Source organism: Microtus pennsylvanicus, chromosome 13 (assembly GCF_037038515.1).
Source record: "Microtus pennsylvanicus isolate mMicPen1 chromosome 13, mMicPen1.hap1, whole genome shotgun sequence".
In the NCBI taxonomy this organism is placed as follows: Eukaryota; Metazoa; Chordata; class Mammalia; order Rodentia; family Cricetidae; genus Microtus; species Microtus pennsylvanicus.
Genome location: NC_134591.1, coordinates 70,072,266 through 70,093,613, shown reverse-complemented (window position 1 = coordinate 70,093,613; position 21,348 = coordinate 70,072,266). Strand labels below are relative to the sequence as shown.

Genomic DNA, 21,348 nt, shown 5'->3' with positions numbered 1-21,348 from the left:
AATATTGTTTACAAATGTGTCTTTTTATTTAAAGGGAGATATGATATAGAGATCAATACTTCACATTGGTATACTCTTGGTTTATTAATACAAATTTAAGAACAATTTTGTTATATATATATATATATATATATATATATATATATATATATATATATATTTTTTTTTCCTGCTCTTGATTAAGGTATTGTGTTTGTGCAGCTCATTTAAAAATGTAATGTATAATTAAGAAATATAGGTTAATAGAGAGTCATCTATAATAGTCAAGCTTGTAGTCATGTTAGGTTTTCTAGATATACAGAGATGTATTGTGGAGGCCCAAAGAGGCCAAAGGTCAGAGAGTTTAGGACTTGTTTCTAGTTCATTCAGGTTATTGTGCTTCTAACAAAGTTCCCACCTAGTTGTAAATCAGTTCTGCTCTCTCAAGGCTATTGTCAACAGGTGTGGCTAGTTGCCAGATCTTGTTCCAGTTCCCTTAATGGAAATTACTTGGGATTCTACCCAGGGAGTAGTTTTGCCTACAGAGTGTTTGGCCAAGTGTTAATGCAGTCTTCTGTTTTACTCCTACCTTTTGGGGTCAGGGATATATTAACCAGTTGGAAATTAAATACAGGTGAATTTTCAGTACTCACTGAAAAATTCCCTCCCGATACTATCCTATATGTTTCTGTTTTATTATTTTCATTTGTGTCTTTGTATTCTTTATTATATTTCAAAATTACCATGCCTCCACTCTGGAAAAAGGTATTTTTGTCAAGGCTGACCCCCAACAATGTATTTCAGATGGATAGATATTCTTCTGATATTTAAATGGTATTTAAAATGTTTTAAGAACTTAGACTTTTCATGACAATGAGACACATCTGCTCCTGGCAGCACCAATTACTTCAAGAGGATGATGGGCATTGAAGAGTCTCCTTATGGAGTTTGTTAGCCATTTGGCCAAGAAACTGCTATTGCCTGAACTGTTTGACTGGACTTGCAGGACCCACAGAAAAATGACTGCTGAAGCTGCCTAAAGAAAATGAGACAGTCCTTTGGGGTTCCTGCTTCATGAAAGAGTCTGCCAAACATTCTGCCGGACACAGAAGAAAGCAACTGATTGGCCTTGCCATTCCAAGGCAAAACAGATCTTTGGATTTCCTGCTTTGTGGAAAATTCTGCTGGATACTATGGGCCTGTAGACTGAAGATTGAATGCCCTAATGTTACAGAAGAACTTTGGATGACTGTCCAGGCAGCAAAATGTCTCTATCAATTCTAGAACTTTGGATGCTGTTTATAATGCACTTCCTGTTAACTTAGGTAATATTATATCCTTCTGGGGTCTTTGATGGAGTTAAAGAATAGAGTTATAATTATAGTTTCCATTAGTTATGATAAAAGATAAACTAGATATAAATGTTGTGTAATTCTTGCTTGAAACCTGTTTCATTATATGTAATCTTTCTGTGTTAAAATTAAAATCTTCCTTTTTATTTTGATAGAAAAGGGGAGGTGATGTGGGAGGTGATGTATGCTGTGAATATGTTTTATTGCCACTGGTTAATAAATAAGCTGCTTTTGGCCAAAGGCTTAACAGAATATAGCGAGGCTGGAAGAAATATATATAGAGAGAGAGTAGGCGGAGTCAGTGAGAAGCCATGTACCTGTCTACAGGAGACAGACACACCAGAACCTTGCCAGTAAGCCACAGCCCTTGGTGATACGCAGGTTAATAAAAATGAGTTAATTTAAGATATAAGAGTTAGCCAGAAATAGGCCACCACACTCCCTCATGAAGCATGAAGGGAGACTCAAGTCTGCTTTCTTAGCATCTCCAGCCTTGTAGGCAGAGTGAGAGTTGAGAGGGGAACATCCCAGGGCTGGGAAGTAGCTTATTATTTTCTTCGAGGCACAGCTGAGCTCTGGGAGGTCAAGGATAGGGATTGGGGCTGAGCTTGTTAAACTGGAAGCACTTCCCTGCAAGGCTCTTAGGTAGTCTTAATCCCGGTGTGCTCAAGAATAAGATCACAACCTCAATTTTTGAGCCAAGTTTGAAGCATGCTTTATTAAATACTGGCCAGGACGATGGGCACACACCAGGTATTACTCAGAGGCTTATAAAGGCAAAACTAACAAGACTACGTACTTCCTGTCTTCGTCCAATCAGAAACAAACTTACATCCTGACGTCCTCCTTGCCTATGTACCTCCCACCTATGTGTGATCTTACACATCCAATGCAGTTGGGGCAATCAAGCCTGTTTACAGAGGCAAAAGCAGTGGGCTTGTTTTCTTACCCGAACAGCAGCCCCCAACATACCAGGGCACCTTAGAAGCATTTTTTGTTGTTGTTGTTGTTTTATAGCTCTCTTAAACACAGTAATTTAAACTTAAAACATAACTTTAGCCCTCACAGAGGAAGCTGAAACTGGAAAAGAATCAAGAGGAAGCCTAGCCTGCTTCCCCTGGCCAGTTGTTAGCTTTCTCAAAATACCCTCTTTACTTTCATTTTTTTAAAAAAAAATCTCAGAGGAAGTGGTGGGGATCCAGGTCAGTTGGTAGAGTCCTTGCCCAGCACACAGGAAGCCCTGAGATTGGTCCCCATCACTCTAGGCATAAACAGGTGTGATAGAACACACTAGTAATCCCAGAACTCAGAAAGTGAAGGCAGGAGGATTTGGAGTTCAAGCTTATCCTCCTCTACACAGCTAGGTCAAAGCCAGCGAAGGCTCCCTGAGACCCTGTCACAAATAAACTAACAAATGAACAACCCTAGGAGTCTAGGGAGAGCAAGGTGGGCCTGTCTGGGCTGTCTGGGAGACAGGGGTGTTTGCTAGCTCCTACACATGAGGGAGGATGGCAGAAATTCCAAGTGAAAATGTCCCTACACTCCAGTCTTCCTCAAGAGGACATCATGGCAGGGTGTGGGATAGCAGGAGGCCAGCCACACATAAGCACGTCACAAGGAGGAGAAGATGCATGGAAGGAACACAGGTATTTGGGGCAGGATCCAGCTGGAAAAACAGGCAGGGACAGGTCACAGCCATCGCCAGTCACCTCACCTTGATCTGCTCCTTGGAGGTAGAACCCTGAGTCCACGAGGCCAGAGGGCTGGGAAGGGGTGGAGTGTGAGATAAAGTGGGGTTCCACTGAAGGGCCCCCTTTGGGTATGAAGCCCAGGACCTTGCTCATGTTGGGCAACATTAGCCTAGAGAAAACTTCCCACGTGTGTGTGTGTGTGTGTGTGTGTGTGTGTGTGTGGTGTGCACACATGCATACATGGAAGAAGAGGCCGGAAAAGGGCATCAGGTGTCCTCCATCAATTTTCTATTCCTTTGAGGCAAGGTCTCCCCCTGAACCTGGGGGCTCCAGTTTTCTCTTTTAGTCTGGAAAGCTCCAGTGACCCTCCTTTCCCCGTTCCTCTCAGAGCTGGGATTCTAGGCATGCACGGTCATTTGCATGGTATGTGGTTTCTGGGACCCTGACTCTGGTCCTCACGACTGTACAGCAAGGGCCCTTAGCTGTGTTAGGAATTTTCCTAACCTGAGCTCTCTGCCGACACAAAGATCCCAATCAAGCCAAATCACAACAAGCCAAATTAAAAAATTTCCAGGTTTAATGGGATTCCTGCACTCTCGGGTGGCCCCCAGGGGGAACTGGGGAAGCCACAAATGCGCAGGAGCTTCAGGGAAAGCAATTGAAATAGACTGGGGGAGTGGTCAAGATTTTGGCCTCCAAAGATGGAGGCCATGAGGCTGGGACTTGGGACTTAAAAGCTGTTGAGCTGTCTTTCCAACCCTGAACTTTGAATATTGAGACAGGGTCTCACTAAGTGTCTCAGCCTGATTTTGAACTCACTCTCCATCCCAAACTGACCTTGAATTTGGGATCTTCTTCTCCCAGTTTCCCTAGTAACCTGGGTTACAGGCCTGTAGCCATGGGGCTTGTCTTGAACACCATTACCACCAGCTGGTGACGATAACCATTTTCCCTGGTCCCCACACTCACAGCACAGTCCCTGGGCCTGGCTAGTACCCTGGAGGGCTGAATCAGAGACTATCTTAGTTAAGTGAGTAGGAGGAAGGGTGGGACAGGGCCCTGCAGCGGGGGAGCGCTGGGTTCGAATTCCAGCCCTGGTGCTTGCTTATCAATGCTGACTCATTCCTGAAGTTTCTGTAGTGCGGGGAACAACACCTTAGTCTAAGGCAGTGGGGAAGGAGTGGGCTCCCGGGTTTTTGACAGGTCTTCAGAGCTGCCCACCTCTGATCCACAGGGCGTTCCTTGGCAGGCCAGGACTGAAGGCCTCCTGCCCTGTCCTTGATTCAACCGTAGGAGAGATGAGTGGAGGGCAAAAGCACCCTGGGAGCTCTCCCTCTTTTCTGCTTCTTGCCCAGTTTCAGTGATAGAAAATTTGTTCAGAAGGAGAAATCTCTTGCTTAGAAGTCCTCAGACATGGCTGCCTGAGGCTCCATCTGCCTATCCTGGTCCTGACTCCTGTGTTTTTACCTATGCAGCTAGCATCTCAGTCCTCAGCCTGGGCTTGTCACTCTGGCAGTGCCCCCCCCACCTGATTCTATCAGCCACCCCTCCTCTGGGACACTGACAGCCCTTCTCGGTTGTGAGTCACAGTGTCACAAACACGTGTGTCTTTCCACCCTGTTGTTATTCATAAGCCACAGTCCACAAAGCCACATCAGCCTCCCTTGGGTCCGTGGGCCTGGAATGTACCAAGTAATCCTGACGTCCCCCGGTAGTGTGGCCATTGGCCACCACGGGTCCTTTTATTCCGATCTTAAGCACTGATGTCACACTCCGCACTTCAGACAGGGGACAGAACGGCTGGAAAAGGAGTGAAAGAGGCTAGGAAGCTCGAGGATCCTACTGGAGGGAGCGGTGAGAGCTGGTATGGAGGCAGGGGCACCTCGGTGGCCAGCTAAGGTAGTCAGAAGCTGGAGGCCAGATGAACCACAGAGCTCAGGGCAAACTGAGGCAGAGGCGAGCAAAGACCTCCTTCTACGGGTCCCAGGAAAGGGAGCTGCTGTTTACAGTCTTTCTAAGCCTGATGTCTTCCGTAAGAGCTCGGGTCTGATTTTTCTGTTTTGTCTTTTGTTTTGTTTGTTTTCCTTTGAGTCTCTTGCCCAAGTTAGCGTTAACTCAGTAAGTGGTCAAGGATAACCTCGAATTCCCCATCTGCTCCCCCAGGGTTTCTCTGTAGCCCTGGTTGTCCTGGAACTCACTCTGTAGATCAGGCTGGCCTCGAACTCAGAGACCTGCCTGCCTCTGCCTTAGGTGCTCGGATTAAAGGCGTGTGATACCACCTCCTGGTGATCTTGAATTTCTAATCCTCCTGCCTCTATCTCTGGAGTACTAGGATTACAGATGTGCACCGCCACACCCCATTTTATTTGTTGCGAGGGCCGAACCCAGGACTTCGTACATGCTAGGCAAGCACTCTCCTGTCTGAGCTATGTCCTCAGCCCCACTGGGGTTGATAAGCTGGTGCGCCCTCTCCTTTCTGATTTACCGTGAAAAAGTCACACGCACGGGTGAGATGCTTACCATTCTGTGCCTCGTGGGTCTTGCTGAACAGGTGGCAGTGTCTGTGTGCACAGTGAGATTCTGCCACTTCCGCCTCAGCATTTGCTCAAAATAGAGGCAGCTTCTACTTTGTAACAACATGGAATTTGCCACCTAGGGCACAGCCTCAAAGCTGATGTCTGCAGACCAGGAAGTGCTGGTCACAAGCTGGATCAACGTATCTTCTCGGGGGCAACTAAATTCATGACAGTCTGGACCAACCAGGGTACCCCTACTCTCTTAAGCCTGCTCAAGCTCAGGGTAGCTAGTCCTTAGGGAAAGGTGGCTGCTGCGAGGTGGAAGAGACAATATCACTGTACTGTCTTGAGGTCTGGGAGACCACAGTTGCAATTGGAGCCATGTGGAGCCTGTGGGGGGAGGGGGGTTGGGGACTGGAACAGTGGGTGAGGGTGGCCCAGCAAGGGGCAGGAGTGAAACCAGGTTCTGAAGACATTGTCAAGCCACCCAAGAGTCAAGTCAAGCTCCCCTCACTCCATACATACTGCACCCCCAATTTCCAGCCAGCCTCTCTCTCTCTCTCTCTCTCTCTCTCTCTCTCTCTCTCTCTCTCTCTCTCTCTCTTTCTCTCTCTCTTCTGAGACAGGTTCTTGCTTAGCCCAGTCTGTTTTGACGTAGCTAAGGATGACCTTGAACTTCTGACCTTTCTGCCTCTGCCACTGAGTGCTGGGTTACAGCCACCAACCATACACCATCTCTCCCGTGCAGTGCTGGGGACAGAACCCAGGGCTTCCCACAGGCTTCTGGCACTGCGCTCAGAGTTGCGTGGACACTAACAGTACTGAGCTCACACTGATCCCCTTCCCTTCCTGTTTTCCTCTCTACCTAACACACGAGGAACTGGGGAATCCCTCAGGAGCATGAGAAGCAGCTGGCTTTGAACTAACCACCTCTTCTCTCAGCCTTCCATACCATCACGCCAAGCCTAGGATTCCTTTTTATTAGACTTTAAAAATAAAGCGGCAGTTTTTCGTGCATTGTAGGCCCTGGCCTACGCACACACAACTTCCTACTGTCACGGCCCCCACCAGAGTGGGCATTTTAACCGTGGGAACTTGAACCCAGAGCCCACAGCTGGAAGTTCTGTACTCTGCCTTGCTAGGGTTTGGAGAATGACTGCTCTGTCATTCCCTGCAGTGTGTCACAGGCTGGAGGGCGTGGGTGGTTCTAGGTGCCTCAGCCGTGGCTCGAAGTACAGCTAATCACACAAGAATGACAGATGTTCTCTGAAAGAGTTGTTGCCAGGCAAATCCCAGCTCAGACCTTGCCAGATGATCCCTTTTGTCAAGGTCTGTTTCCGACACTACACCAGATCAGCCAACCACGGGAGCCTCTGTAACCCTTATAGCAGGGACGAAGGTAGGCTGAATCGATTTGAGCAGAAAAAGACTATCTACCCAGGGGAGTCTCCCCAGCCACCCTCTCCCCTTTAGAAGAACACACATCCTTGTTCAGGCGGGAGGCTGAGCTTCCAAGGATGCCTCCCCCTGATTCTGCCACTGATGAACGAACACACACTTTCCTTGGCTACAGCATCGGCTCTGGGTTTTGCAATTAGGTCCATGGTTCTGGGAGGCAGGAAGAACACGAAGACAGTGGGCCTGTCTGTTACCTGTCTGCGATGTGTCTCCCTAGAGGTGGTACACGAGTCAGGGGCTCTGTGCTAATGGTTTATTGAGAGGGCTCTTCGGAGAAAGGAAGGTTTCCAGGGAACCAGAGAAAGACATCAGGCCTGGGAAGAGAGGAGCCTTAGGGACATCTCACCACTCTGGTCTCAGGAGACATGTGGGGTGTTAATGTCACCCAGAGAGTCCAGCACAAAGGAACCTTTAGAAATGGGGAGTAGTGCCAGCCCAGAAGGGCTTCCAGAGGAGGAGCCCCTGAGTCTACATTGTAGCAGGAGACCCCAGAGAAAGCACAGATAGACAAGAAACAGCAGGCCAGGCCCCAACACCCAGAGCAACAAGATTACAGCTTCCCCCAGCCCTCAAGTCCTTGGTGATGGTGTCCCTGCTGAGTTCTAGGAGGCTACCTGGGCACCAGGTTGCCAACTGAAACCAAATGGGGCTAGGGAGAAGGACACAGGCCAGAGGGCTGGGATCTGAACTCATATGTGAGATCTTCTCCTAGGCCCAGAAAGACCAGAGTTTGAAGGAAGAACAGCCAAAGATAGACAAAAAGGTCCCTTATAGCAGAGAGACACCAAGGCGAAGTCCTCAAGCCCAGGCCCTTTTGCAAGGAGCTGGTCCAGGAGACTAGACACTGGGGTGGGAGGCAGCAATTCTGCAGGGGACTTCAGTGCTCAACATGCCCTGGAACAGGGTGCAATCCAGGGGACAGATAGTGAGCTCTCCTAGCATATGGGAGTCTTGCCCCTGCAGCTGGGCCGCCAGTACATCCGCAGACGCTTGTTGTAGGTGCTCAGGTTTTCCTTCAGGCACGTGGCCAGTTCCTTGTCACAAGCACACAACTGCTTCTCACACTGGCTCCCTTGGTCAGCTGTGGGTGAAAGAAACAGGGGTTGGCTCAGTATCTGTCCCTTCCTGAGACTGCCTGTGGGGTATAGAGGGGGTCCCAAAAGCAACACGGGGTCCCTGCTCATCGCTGGTGACACCACCACCTCCAAGTAGCCTCTTCGGATGGTGTGCATGCCCTCCACCTCTCTGTTCTTGCTCCCTTTCCTGTGATCACATCCGTTCATTCTACAGTCACTGAGCAGCTACTGAGAAGCTGGTCCTGGAGGGAGGAAGCTGAGCCAAATGGACAGGAGGGAAGGCAGGTGGTAGAGGGTCACAGAATGAACAAGCCGTGCCAAGCCGAAGCATGGGGAGCACAGGCCAGCAGGAGGACCAGGCAGTGTGAAGGAGCCGTCCCGGCTCAGATCAACGCTCTGAAGGAAAGCTGGGATAGTGAGTGAGTGTCCCCACCAGGTGAGCGTCTGTGTTAGCTTCTGTAGCTCCATTAACCTTAAGGTGAGCTGTTATGAGGATCCAAGGGTTGTAAAAAGAAAGGCCGTATTGGGGATACCTATGTGTTCCCCCACTAGAATGAGGATGGCTAGCACCCCCTGAAGTTCTTCCTATCTTGATTCTGCAGATTACCAAGGAGGACACTAAATTTGAGAGAGGTTAAAAAGTGTTGAGCACACAGCTGGTCAGTGATGGGCCTGGCATCTGGATAACAAATGGTAGGGTGTCCCCTTGGTCCTCTCCATACCTCCACCCTGTTCTGCCTGTTCCCTACTGTCTCATGGGAGAGGAACAGCATCAGCTGGTGAGTGTTTTACGTAATGTCACTAAGTCTACAGAGGCAGGGAGGGCTAGGACTTCCCAGCTCCAGCCCTTGGCCCTCAGATACTCACAGCAGTGGATGACGCCCTGGGAAATGTTGTATCTGTAATTGTCCGTCATGGTTCTGCATCCATCCGTCTTCAGGTGTTCATAACAGCAGTCGTGTTTTTGACAGCACCTATGGGGAGAGGCAGGCAGGGCACACCGCTGTAGGAGTTACTGGTCAGCTCTGGTCACCACCTGTTCCCCCCACACGTCCACCAGGGATGATCGAAGACGTTCGGGTTCCCTTGAGGTCACGAGAGCTCTGTTGGTCAAGGGTTCCCATACACCAGACACTTGTTCCAACCACGTACTCCCTCTTAATCCCCATGACTTGCCCATGATGGAGGTGCTGGTATCACCCCCATCACAGATGAAGAAACATAAATTTGGGGCTTGAGACCCTTGACAAAGGTCACGTGACTTGTCTGGCTGACCCTCCAAATGATTGTGAAAATCAAATAAGAAAAGGCAAGGAGGTTGGGCTTCAGAATACCACATATAATGGCAACAAGGAGTGTGGGATATTAGTCCCAGGTTCGGAAGATGCCAGGACTTCAAGGCATTCTGGGGAACCTTCTAGAAGGCCAGTTCCAAGAGGACTGGGGTTATATTAGCCTCAGCAGAGTTCCCAGGACATAGTACATGCACTACAAAATGCGTTTTATAAACATGGAAGGAAGGAGAGAGTCCGAAGTAGGTCAGGGAGGGGAGTATACCTGTCTGTGGCATCTTTGGGTTCTCCTTTGCCACCAAATCCACAATGACAGCCATAAAACCGGTAGCTGACTAAGGCTGTCTTCCCAGTCATACGTTTGATCATCTTGTTCAGGTTCAGGATCCCTCCCTGGGTTGGAGTTATACCTGCCACACAACCAAATAAGGAAGGAAGGGGTGAAGGTCATGGGGGTACCAAGATCCCATGGGGGTGTGGGGGCTCAACTGTGCTGGGCCAGGCAAGGGACTTGAAATGATGGTGCTATCAAATAGTGCCAGCTGCCACTGGTATTTTAAAAAGTGTTGGCTAGGGTAGGGTAGCTTGGTGATCGAGTCCAAGTTTAACATGTGTCAGCCCAGAGTTCTGTGCCCAGAACTGAAAAGGGAAAATAAAAAATACAGCGACTGGAACTGAGTCCTTAGTAACAGGTCTCTCAGGTATTAATTTCCTGATTCCATCCCCCTTTTAAAGGTTTATTAAGATTATTTTTAACTCTCTTTCTCTCTCTGTGTGTGTGTGTGTGTGTGTGAGTGTGTGTGTGTGAGTGTGTGTGTGTGTGTGAGTGCATGCGTGTGTGGAGACATGAGTGTAGGTGCCTTCAGACGTTCAAAGACTGCATAGAATCAGGTGCTTGTGAGCAGCCTGATGTGGGTGTTGTGAATGAAGCTGGGTCCCCTGCGAGAGCCGCAGGTGCTCTTAACCCCTGAGTCATCTTTCTAGCCCTCTCCATCCTTTTTTCAATAAACGAACGTCTACTTTGGAACAGCTTTAGGTGTACAAAAAAGTGGCAGTGATGGTCTGGAGGGCTCTCATTTCCTCCTCTCTCAATTTCTTCCAACGTGATCGTCACACATCACCGTGGAGCTGCTGTGAAAATCGGAGTTGGTACATGAGGGTGGGGGTGGGAACCTCTTATTTTGGCAAGGAGAGTTGAGGCAGTGTCTCAGATAGCACAGGTGTGGAAGTAGATGAGACTGACCTTGAATTCCTGACCCTCTTGCCTCTACCTCCCAAGTGCTTGGATTATGATCTGTGCCACCGTGCCCGGCTGGGAATTCCATTTTGTTGTTGTTGGTTGGGACAGTCTCACTGTGTAGCTCTGGCTGACCTGGAACTCATTATGTAGACCGGGCTGGCCTTGGATTCTCAGAAATCTGCCTGCCTCTGCCTCCCTTGCCAAGAATGTGTGTGTGTGTGCGCGCGCGCGCGCATGTGCGCGCGCGCCTGCCTGTGTGTGTACCTGTGTGTGTTTGTGCATGTCTGGGCACATGCAGATGTGAGTAGAGAGAACAGAGGGAACGCTGCCCACTTGCCCTTGAGACGAGGTCTATCATTAGCCTCAAGTTCACCAATTAGGCTGGACCGGCAAACCAGTGAGACCAGCGTCCTCCTGTCTCTGTACTGAGATTACAAGCACAAACCACCCCACCTGGCATTACCCGCTCAGATTCTGAGGGCCAAACTCAGGTTCTCATGTTTTCAAGGCAAGATCTTTACCAACTGGGCTGTCCCCCTAGCCCAGGAATTTCATTTGTAAGCCTCATTTTCCGAATGAACAGATCGAGGCTCCCTGATTTACTCAAGGTCATAGACGGAAGAAAATCGAACCAGAATCAAACCCGATGCTGTCTGGCTTCTCTGTCTCTGGGCATTGATTTCCTATTCAGAATGAAGAGAGAGGGCCTGACTCACCCTCCTCCCACGACCAGTGCCTTCCTCTCTAGAGAAATCTGAGTTTTACAGCGCCCGGTAAGTCTCTGAGGAGGCAGTGTGATTTAAAAATCAATGCTGCTCATTTCAGGCCTCGTAGCTGCTGGCTAGAATTGATCTTAAGGGAAATCTGCTTTATTGGGAGAGAGGAGCACATTATGTTAAATTAGGAGAAATAAAATATATGGAATCGATGAATTCTGGGGAAAGTTGGGAGAAACAGGCGAGATGAGGACAAAAGAGTGTGTGTCGAGAACACAGGAAATGTAGGTCAGGGGCAGCCACAGGCTTAGGGGAGATGGGACCAAGCTGTCTGTTCCTGGCCTGGCATCGCAGTGAGTTCCTTCAGGAACACAGTAAAAATGAAGGAGAGCCGAGGCCCATGCTGGAGGACTCTAATGTGAGAAAGGAGGCATTAGGAGACATTCATGCAGTGGACAAAGAGAAGGTCATAAGCAGGTGGCCCTGGGCCGTAATTAGAAGTGACTGGCTATTGTGTGGGTGGTGGTGTCCTCTCTGTGTGCACACTCCTGTTTGACACAGTGCTCCTGGGTAAGGGATGTTGACTACAAGCCTAGCTAATCCTTGACTGTTCTGATAAATGACCCCAGCCCCCCGGGAATCATCCAGGATAGCCACCTGGGATGGTGGCTCAGATTCCATGATGGAGATCCCCAAAGCAATTGACTGCAAAGACAGGATCCACCGTGGGCACTAACTGAAGATCTGAATTCAGAATCTTGCCTTTCTTGGCCTCTCTGTCACTCCATGTTCCCCACACCCCCACCCCAACAATTTTTCCCTCTGTAATCCAAGGTGGTCTTGAACCCATGACTATCCTCCTGTCTCAGCCTCCCGAGTGCTGGGATTCTGGTTGTAAGCCACCAACCATACCAGGCTTGCCCTCTAATTCTTTGCTTCGAGGCTATCCCTATCGAGTTCAACTCAGCTCCCTCCCGAAGGGGGCAGCTCTCCCTTGCCAATGCATTCAGTTGAAATTCTGTGTGCTTTGTGTGGTTTGGCAGTGAGTCAAACCAAGCCTGTGGAAGTAAGCCCAAGTGATGTCTACCAAAGCTCGTCAGAGATTTCTATCTCAATAGCTTGTCCTTGGTTCTCCTCCATCCCTCCACTCCCAGGGATGAGGAATACATGGTCAGAAGAATCCCTTGGGGGCAGAGGATGATAAGCTCTATGTAAGGCTTGGTCACTGTTTTCTCACTAGGATGTCTCCTCAGCAGCAGAGAGAGGATGCTGTGGAGCTGAGGAGATGAAGAGGTCGGGTGGTTTGGCCTAGCGTGTATTGCCAGGAGGTGGTGGGTGAACGCGGATCCTAAGAAGTGTGCCTCTGCCTTGCATGGTCTCTATGTTGAAGGATGATTTTCTGTAGTTCCATTGCGTGCTTGTTAATGGGCTTCCCTGTAGCCCTGGGCAAGTGTCCCTCTCAAGGGTATGGAAGTCCCAAGACAACATGACAGTGTTTCTTTGTGTAGCCTTGGCTATCCTGGAACTCTCTCTGTAGACCAGGCTGGCTTCAAAGTCAGAGATCTGCCTGCCTCTGCCTCCCCAGTGCTGTGATTAAAGGTGTGTGCCATACTGCCTGGCTATAAAATCACTTTTAAAAAAATGAATGAGCTTGCCGGGCAGTGGTGATGAACGCTTTTAATCCCAGCACTCGGGAGGCAGAGGCAGGCTGATCTCTGTGAGTTCGAGACCAGCCTGGTCTACAAGAGCTAGTTCCAGGACAGGCTCCAAAAGCTACAGAGAAACCCTGCCTCAAAAAAAAAAAAAAAGAAAAGAAAAGAAAAATGAATGACCTTTATAAAATCATGTATCTTGAGATGGACTAAGAAAATGAAAGCCAATATGCAAGCAACCATGTTTTTATATCTGATCTTCTAAAGAGTGAGTAGAAAATGTCCCCGGATCCCCTCCCTGCCAGCGGGAGAGGGATCCTCTTCCCAGAACACCACACAGTTCATTCTGCCCCAGATCTCTGGCTGAAGCCAGAAGCATCCTTTGATGAGTCCTTGCTGTTAGTGGAGATGTTAGGAACTGGAGTTCTAGTGTCCCCAGGATCAGAGCAGCCCAGGTTAGGGTGGGACACTCAGGATCTACCTTTGGTCCTGCTCCCTCCCCAGCCTCACACCTATCCCCACTCACCAGCCAGCAGCAACAGGCCACACAGCAGGGCGAGTCTCATGGTTCCAGCACAGAGTGAGAGCGGCAGCTGACAGAAGTCCCCTGCCACGTAGGCAGTCCCTTATATTAGGTCCCCTGACCCATCCTACCCAAGCCTTCCCAGCTCCTGCGGAATCAAACCATGTGCCTCTCGCTTCCCCTTTTTTATGATTCTGGGGTTGTGTTACTTTTTTTGACTTATTGGGGTCTCTACCAGGTTTTTGATAAAAAGGAAACATGTATCTAGAATGGGAGATTTGGCAAGCGCCTTCTAGGTCTAGGGGATGGACCTCAAGGCCTTGGATAAGCTAGGCAAACACTTTATCACTGAGCCACAACCCCAGCCCTATGGTCCAAGACTTGAAAAACCCACAACCTGAAATGCATTTGCAGAAACAGGAAACATGATTAGCATTTTGGTTTATGTCCTTGTGGTACTGTTTTGTATGTATGTATGTATGTATGTATGTATGTATGTATCATCTATCTATCTATCTATCTATCTATCTATCTATCTATCTATCAATAATCTATTATTCATCTAATATCATAAATAACATCCACCTAATATCAAATAATAAACCTAATAGCATGAAAATTATAATATGAATATCAATAGTCTATCATCTGCCATCTATGTAATCTATTATGTTTGTCTATCTATTGCCAATCAATATAACATTAATCATCTTTCTAATCTATTATCTATCATTCTATCTACTTACCTATTATCTGTCTATTACCTGTTTATGTATATACCTTTTTCATTTTTCTGCCTCCATATTTCCACTATACCAAACTAGAAAAACGTTACATGTGGCACTTTGTACAGTTAGTCCCCACCCCACCCCAGACAAGGTCTCGTGTAACCCAGGCTGGCCTCAAACTCTTCATTTAGTCAAAGATGACCTTGAATTTCCCATCCTCCTCCACCTCCCAAGTTCTAGAATTACAGCCGTGTGCCATCTGGCTCCAGGCTTGGCACCCAGGGAGGGCCTCATGATCCAAGGCTAGCACTCCACCAGTTGAGCCCCGGCCCCAGCCTGAGTCCTTTCTTCCACTTCCTGGTGTGAGCTGAACGTATTTCTCCATTGTTGAGCATCCTTTAGAAGGTGGTTTTGGGAAGCAGCTTCACACTTTACCACTGTACTGACTGCATAATGAGTCTTGTACAGACGGACACACAGGTTGTTGACTGTATTTTATCATTCAAGTTCGGCGAAGGAGATGTCCCGATATCCCAGCTGATGCCCAACGATTGCATCACGTGGGTTCGCTGACTCAAAGAACACCCACGATTAGAAGGTCATTGACCTGTGTTGACAACTTAGCCTGCAGACAATCTGTCCCAATTTACTCCAGAGAATCCCAATGTGACAAATGACAGGGACCCAGCCAACGAGGGCGGAGCTGTTGCCTGAAGGACACACCCGGAGACTTTGTCCATCAACAGCAGAGATGGGGTCTTCCATGCTTGTAGGTGACTGTTGGAGACAGAATGCCCAGACTGACCTTCTTGCTTCTGGTCAATAAGTTCATTCAAAAATTGTGACAGCAGGTTCCTTCCCTCTCTCCCTCTCTCCTTTCTTTCCTCCCTCCCTCTCTTCTTTCTTCTTTCCTTTGTTTTAGAGTCTGTCTCTGTGTTCCAGTCCAGTTTCACAGTTGTGGCTCTTCGGCCTCGCCCTCACGATTGTGAGGATCCCAGAGCACTCTACCAACTGCCCTTTTGTTTCTGAACTCAATCAACCAACTAATATTCATTTATGAGAAAGCCATGCACATGTGAAGTCGTTAGTCAGGCACGGTGCCTTCTGCAGTTCATCCCAGCATTTGGGAGGCTGAGGCAGGAGGATGACTGCAAGTTCAAAGCCAGTCTGGGCTGCATAGAGAGCTCAAGGCTGCTGGGCTACCAAAAATTCTCTCGAAAGCAGAACAAAATAAAACAAAATGTCCCTTACCCAGCAATCACTTCTGAAATGGAGGAAGCAACTCAACAGCAGAGAAACTAGAGGCTTCTGGCTTATTCTCATTTGTATAAGTCACTTAGTGGAGGGGTGATTGGCATTCAATAAGTTTTAAGAAATGTGATATTTAACTTGATGGGCGTGGGAGTGAGCGTTCCTGTGAAACTGTCACTCCTGGGGAGGCTGCAGACATGCCCGTGGCCTCCAGCGTTTTCTATGACCAGCTGGCTCTTGGCTGGTCTCCACCTGCTCAATACCAGGCCCATGTTCCTGCCCACATGCCTCTTTAACCGAAAGCAACCTTCTAGATCGGGGTTCTTGATAGGGCCTGCGGCCACCTCCCCACTCTGACCTGTCTTGGGCAGGAGGCACAGTAGCTGGGTCCGACATCTCTCTGTTGCTCCCAGAAGGCCACAAACAGAGATGAAAACCCCTGCCTCACTGTGGCCCCTGATTTACATTTAGCAGAGCCAGGGCACACCTGACAGAGAGCCCTCACTCAGGTTCTAGTTCTTTCTTTTGCCAGATCTGGGGCCCTGGGAAAAGATTTTGCCTCCATGAAGTTCGGTATCCTCATTTGCAAACCAGGGCCGAGAGTTCCTCACTGTTGTGATTGCTGGGAGATTTTTGAGGTAAGTTGGTCAAAGCATACCACACTTAGCCACCCAGTGAAGGATGCCTCCACAGAATCGTGCGTGGCGTGGTAGAGCTACATGGAGTGGAAGAGGGCTCAGGAGATGGGATTGATTCAAAGGCAGGCTACCCGGGTTAAGGAGCCTGCCATTGTCCCAGCAGCTCAACCTGCAGCACGTCAATTTGCTCTGCCCCTTTGAATAGTCCCGTGTGAGAAAGTTCAAGGGTGCCACCCATGGAATAGGAATGTTGCAAGGCGCAGAGTCCACATGGTCTAGAAAGCACCCCCATTAGCTCAGGCTTGGCCCTTTTATGGAGATATTGAGAAATGAGGGGGCTTTACTAGGTGGGGCACCGCATCATGGCGCACATTCGTAACCTCAGTACTAGGGAGGCAGAGGCTTAACGTGTGTTTGAGGCCAGTCTAGTCTATAGAACAAGGTCTAGGCTAGCACGGGCTAGCTAGCAAGACCTATTTCAAAAGCAAAACACAAAGAGGTGAAGCCTGGTGGGAGGCCATTATTACCCCTCCCTGTCTCTGGCTGCCTATCTTGCTGAGGTATCTCTTCCTCTCACAGGTACGCCTCCACACTCCCTCACAGCGCCAGCAACTGAGGTGTGACTCAGTCAAGAAGGCCTTCACCCCAGAAGAATCTGCAGAGCCACCTTGTCTTGGACATGTAGTCTTCTGGGGTGTGAGCTGCATGCACTCACCTCTTTTCTTTATAAAGGGTCTAGCCTCGGGTCTTTCAGTCGCAACAAATAAACTAGTCTGGGACATGAACAGACTTTGGTCCACAGCTAGAGGTAAATAAGTGTTAGCCAAGGTTAACCCCCTCATCAGCATCATCTGCTTCATCTACATCCTCACCGCTTACGGTACCCAAAATAAAGAGTTTACCTCCTCTTCTGCGATGTCTAAGCTACTGTTAATCTTATCTGATGTCTGTCTTAGTTCGATATAGTTTTCCCTATATATAAACTTATCCGGGTCTGTTTTTTAGACCTTCTATGTTTTTCACCACGTTTAAGCTTTCTTTTATCTTTAGAAGCAGACAGGGTTTAGTTGGAAACCTCAGCTCTGCCGTCTGGGTCACTTCAGAGGCTTTGTCTGTGGTTTGATGGTTTCTCTAGAATAGAGTTTTAGAAGGTGAGCCGGTAGAATCAGAAGACATGAGGGTCTCAGGGAGACATCTGCGTGGTTTTAGCAACCCCTCCCACTGCTTCCACTCTAGGCAAAGTGCCCTTGGGTGTCGGGAAGGCCCTGGCTCTCTTCCCTGGTCAAAGCTGGAGAAGACTGTTGCTAAGACCATTAGAGCACAGCCCAGCACACTGTCCAGCTGGTTGGTGGAAGGAAAGAGGAAGGACTTTGGATGTCAGAGACAAGATTCTACAGCAACAGCTACCAGTGGGGGCTGTGAGATTGGCTCCATCATGAAAGGGCTTGTCATGCAAGATTGGGAATTTGAGTTTAATCCCCAGACACCCATGTTAAAAAGCCAGGCACGGTGGTGCATGCCTGTAATGCCAGTGCTGGGGAGATGGAGACAGAAGGCTCCCTGGGCTTGTTGGCCGGCCAACCCAGGACAAAATGAGAGTTCCAGGTTCTGTGAGAGATGCCATCTCAAAAGAAGAGGTAGAGACCGATTGGGGAAGGTACCTGATGTCAAACTCTGGCTTCCACACACATGCACAGGCATGTGCACACATCCACGAACTTGTAACACACAAAATGAAAAAAAAAATAAAAAACGAATAGGAAAAGTTACCATCGTCCAGGCCTTCCTTCTCACCAAGCATTGTACTGTTTCCGAATTTAACTCTCACAACCACATCAGGAAAAGGGAGACCATTATTCCCATTTCACGGGCAAACTGAGACTCAGGTTCAGAACTGTGCACGGTCACCCAGAGAGTACATGGCAGAGTTGGGGCTAGCACACAAGTCTGCTAGGGCCCCCTCACGAAGGGTGTTTAATGTGTCTCACAGGAGTGTGGTGTGAACAGGCATGTGTCATGGCATGGAGGAGGCTCCTGAGCCTCCCAGCAAGCACATGGGGTGGGAACATGAAGAGCCAGCCGAGGTATGTAGGATACAGCTACCTCCGTCCATCCACTGCCGCAGAGCAAAGGGATCTTCTCCTAAGATCCTCCCGTGGGGTGAAATCATGTCCTCCAGCCAGGGCCAGAGCCTTTCCCTCCAGGACCTCCCTGTAGAGCTCCATTTGCCACACAGTCCCACGGACTCAATCTGTCCCCAACGAAAGTGACACACAGCAGGCGCAAACACTGTAGAGGCCACTTGCAGCTGGGCTCCCTGGGGGTGGGGCAGAGCTCAGATGAGGGAGGCTAAGTCTGTCTCGGGTGGGAGTGTGATGGTATCATCCACCCACACTAAGCAAAGCCCAAGGAAGCAGTTCAAGCCGCAGGAGCGATTCTCATGGCTGTCGCTGCGGCAGGCATGGGCCTGCGTCATCCCAGCCACTTGCTAAGACACCAGGTCAGTGAATCACAACATGGGGACCCGATGAGCCTCCCAAATGTAAGGACAGGAAAGAGAGTAGCTTGGGGGCAGGGGTGGGGTGGGGTGTGGCGGAGAGACTCCAGCTCTAAGGTATTCCAGAACTGTCCAGGTAATCTGCACTTGCATGAATCAGGATGACAGGGGACCGCAGGTGTGTGTGCTGACTTCTCAAGGGGTTACCAGAGGTGCTTGGAGGTGCTGCGGGCGTTATGTCTGTAGAGCTTGGGGATGTGGGTGTTCACACTGTCAAAACTCATAAAACAAAGGCGGTTTGTGCTTCCCCACCACCCCGCACATGTGTTTCCTGTACATCTGAAAAATAACAAGGACTGAAAAACAAGTGAGGGCGGGGGAAGTGGTTTCTGGCGAGATGGCTTAGTCAGCAGGATTCTTTTTTTTTTTTTTTTTTTTTTTGGTTTTTCGAGACAGGGTTTCTCTGTGGTTTTGGAGCCTGTCCTGGAACTAGCTCTTGTAGACCAGGCTGGTCTCGAACTCACAGAGATCCACCTGCCTCTGCCTCCCGAGTGCTGGGATTAAAGGTGTGCGCCACCACCGCCCGGCTTCAGCAGGATTCTTTTTTTTTTTTTTAAATATTTATTTATTTATTATGTGTACAATACTCTGTCTGTGTATATGCCTGAAGGCCAGAAGAGGGTGCCAGACCTCTTTACAGATGGTTGTGAGCCACCATGTGGTTGCTGGGAATTGAACTCAGGACCTTTGGAAGAGCAGGCAACGCTCTTAACCACTGAGCCATCTCTCCAGCCCCTCAGCAGGATTCTTGAACAAGCACCAGGCCTGAGTTTGGATCCCCAGCACCTGCATGAAAACCAAGCGCAGTGGCTGCATCTGTAATGCCGGCGACCAGAAGGTGGACACAGGCCGATCCCTGGGGCTCGCTGGACAGCCAACCTAGCCTCCACATGTGTGCGCGTTTGCATACACACACACACAGACAAATACACACACAGAGCGACACACACACACACACATCCCTGAGGTTTGCCAGACAGCCAGCCCAGCCTAATGGGTGAGCCTCCACATGTGTGCGCGTTTGCACACACACACACCCAGACAAATACACACACAGAGCGACACACACACACACACACACATACACACACACATCCCTGAGGTTCGCCAGACAGCCAGCCCAGCCTAATGGGTGAGCCTCCACATGTGTGCGTTTGCACACACACACACACACACACACACACACACACACACAGGTCCCTGAGGCTCACTGGACAGCTAGCCTAGCCTAATGGGTGAGCCTCCACATGTGTGCGCGCACACACACACACACACACACACACACACACACACACACGTCCCTGAGGCTCACTGGACAGCTAGCCTAGCCTAATGGGTGAGCCTCCACATGTGTGCGCGTTTGCATACACACACACACAGACAAATACACACACAGAGCGACACACACACACACACATACACACACACACCCCTGAGGCTCGCCAGACAGCCAGCCCAGCCTAATGGGTGAGCCTCCACATGTGTGCGTTTGCACACACACACACACATACACACACAGGTCCCTGAGGCTCACTGGACAGCTAGCCTAGCCTAATGAGTGAGCCTCCACGTATGTGTGCGCACACACACACATATATATGAGAGAGAAAGAGAGGGGGGTTGACAGAGAAACAGAGAGAGAAGCAATGGGGTCAAACTTAGCAGGAAGGGCTTCAGGGAACCTTTTAGACGGCCAGATGTGCTGGCTTATGAACAGTCACTGCCCCACCATCAGACGGTTCATAGCACAACCATCTTAACAATGCTAATACATTTCTCAGAGCCTCAAATTTTTCCGTGTGAACAGTGAGGTCCGGGGGGGGGGGGGGCTGTCGGGAAGGCTACAGGTGGAATGATTGACACATAATAGTTGCTAAATTACTGACGTGGAGACTCCATCTTCCAGGAATGAGGTTTGGAACTGACCCATGGAAAGGGCTGTGACACCCAGGCCCAGAGATCCTCATTCCTAGACGAGAGTTGGTCTCATGCAAGGGGATTTCCACTTCAACTTCTCAGTTCATCCCGGGTGACCCAAGATGCTCTGGGCGGCGGCGGGGTGGGGGTTGGGGTTGACTTAGTGGGTAAAGTCTGTAGCCATGCAAATCTGGTAACCTGAGTTTGATTTCTAGAAACAATATAATAAAGCCAGACTCCATGGTACTCATCTGTAATCCCAGTGCTCTTATAGCATGCTGGGAGGTGAGGACAGGAGAATCGGCTGGAACTGACAAACCAGTGGGCTTGGGTACGCTGGGCAACAGGAGGAAGAAGAAGAGAGACCTACAAGGTGGCGGTGAGAACGGACTCCTGAAGGCTGTCCTGAGATCTCCACAGGCATGTGGTGGCTCGTGCGTGCCCACCTTATACACAAATAAATAACAACCACAACAACAACTGATAAAAAAAAAAAGCTCTTCCAAGGCCCCTAGCACTTCCCATAGGCAGGAGTTGGAAGGTGAGCATTGCTGGGGGTTCTTGTTTGTCTGCAGCCCCATCCCAGCCCCTGCTGCCTTCCTCAGGGCCTGACCCTCAGCAGCAGGCCCTGGAGTGACAGCCATGGAGAGCGATTCCCTTCTTCTTGCTCATTTTTGAAGTGGGGCCACGGGAAATACAAGCAGTCACTCAGAGGAAGCCTTCCTGATGGTTCCATGCCATGGGCTGAGAACAGTGGCCGGT

At 49.4% G+C, this 21,348-nt stretch overlaps 2 protein-coding genes across 3 annotated transcripts in view; one reads left to right on the top strand and one right to left on the bottom strand.

The window, feature by feature from the left end:
* Positions 1–21,348, top strand: part of Pla2g5 (phospholipase A2 group V) — a 124,911-nt gene that overhangs the window by 73,378 nt on the left and 30,185 nt on the right. The gene's annotated exons all lie outside the window — the stretch shown is intronic.
* Positions 7,236–13,603, bottom strand: Pla2g2d (phospholipase A2 group IID). Its single transcript, XM_075945976.1, has 4 exons — positions 13,499–13,603; positions 9,630–9,774; positions 8,940–9,046; positions 7,236–8,077 (listed from the first exon to the last, which is right to left on the bottom strand). The coding sequence occupies exons 1-4, from the start codon at positions 13,536–13,538 to the stop codon at positions 7,932–7,934; spliced, it is 438 nt and encodes a 145-aa protein (XP_075802091.1). The 5' UTR covers positions 13,539–13,603; the 3' UTR covers positions 7,236–7,931.

Excerpts from the sequence above, each read along its gene's own strand:
- Pla2g2d (XM_075945976.1), bottom strand. The coding sequence starts at position 13,538 with ATGAGACTCGCCCTGCTGTGTGGCCTGTTGCTGCTGGCTG. Across the intron at positions 9,775-13,498 it reads TGGCCTGTTGCTGCTGGCTG|GTATAACTCCAACCCAGGGA; the intron begins GTGAGTGGGGAT and ends GTTGTGTGGCAG. Across the intron at positions 8,078-8,939 it reads CCAGGGCGTCATCCACTGCT|CTGACCAAGGGAGCCAGTGT; the intron begins GTGAGTATCTGA and ends TTTCACCCACAG.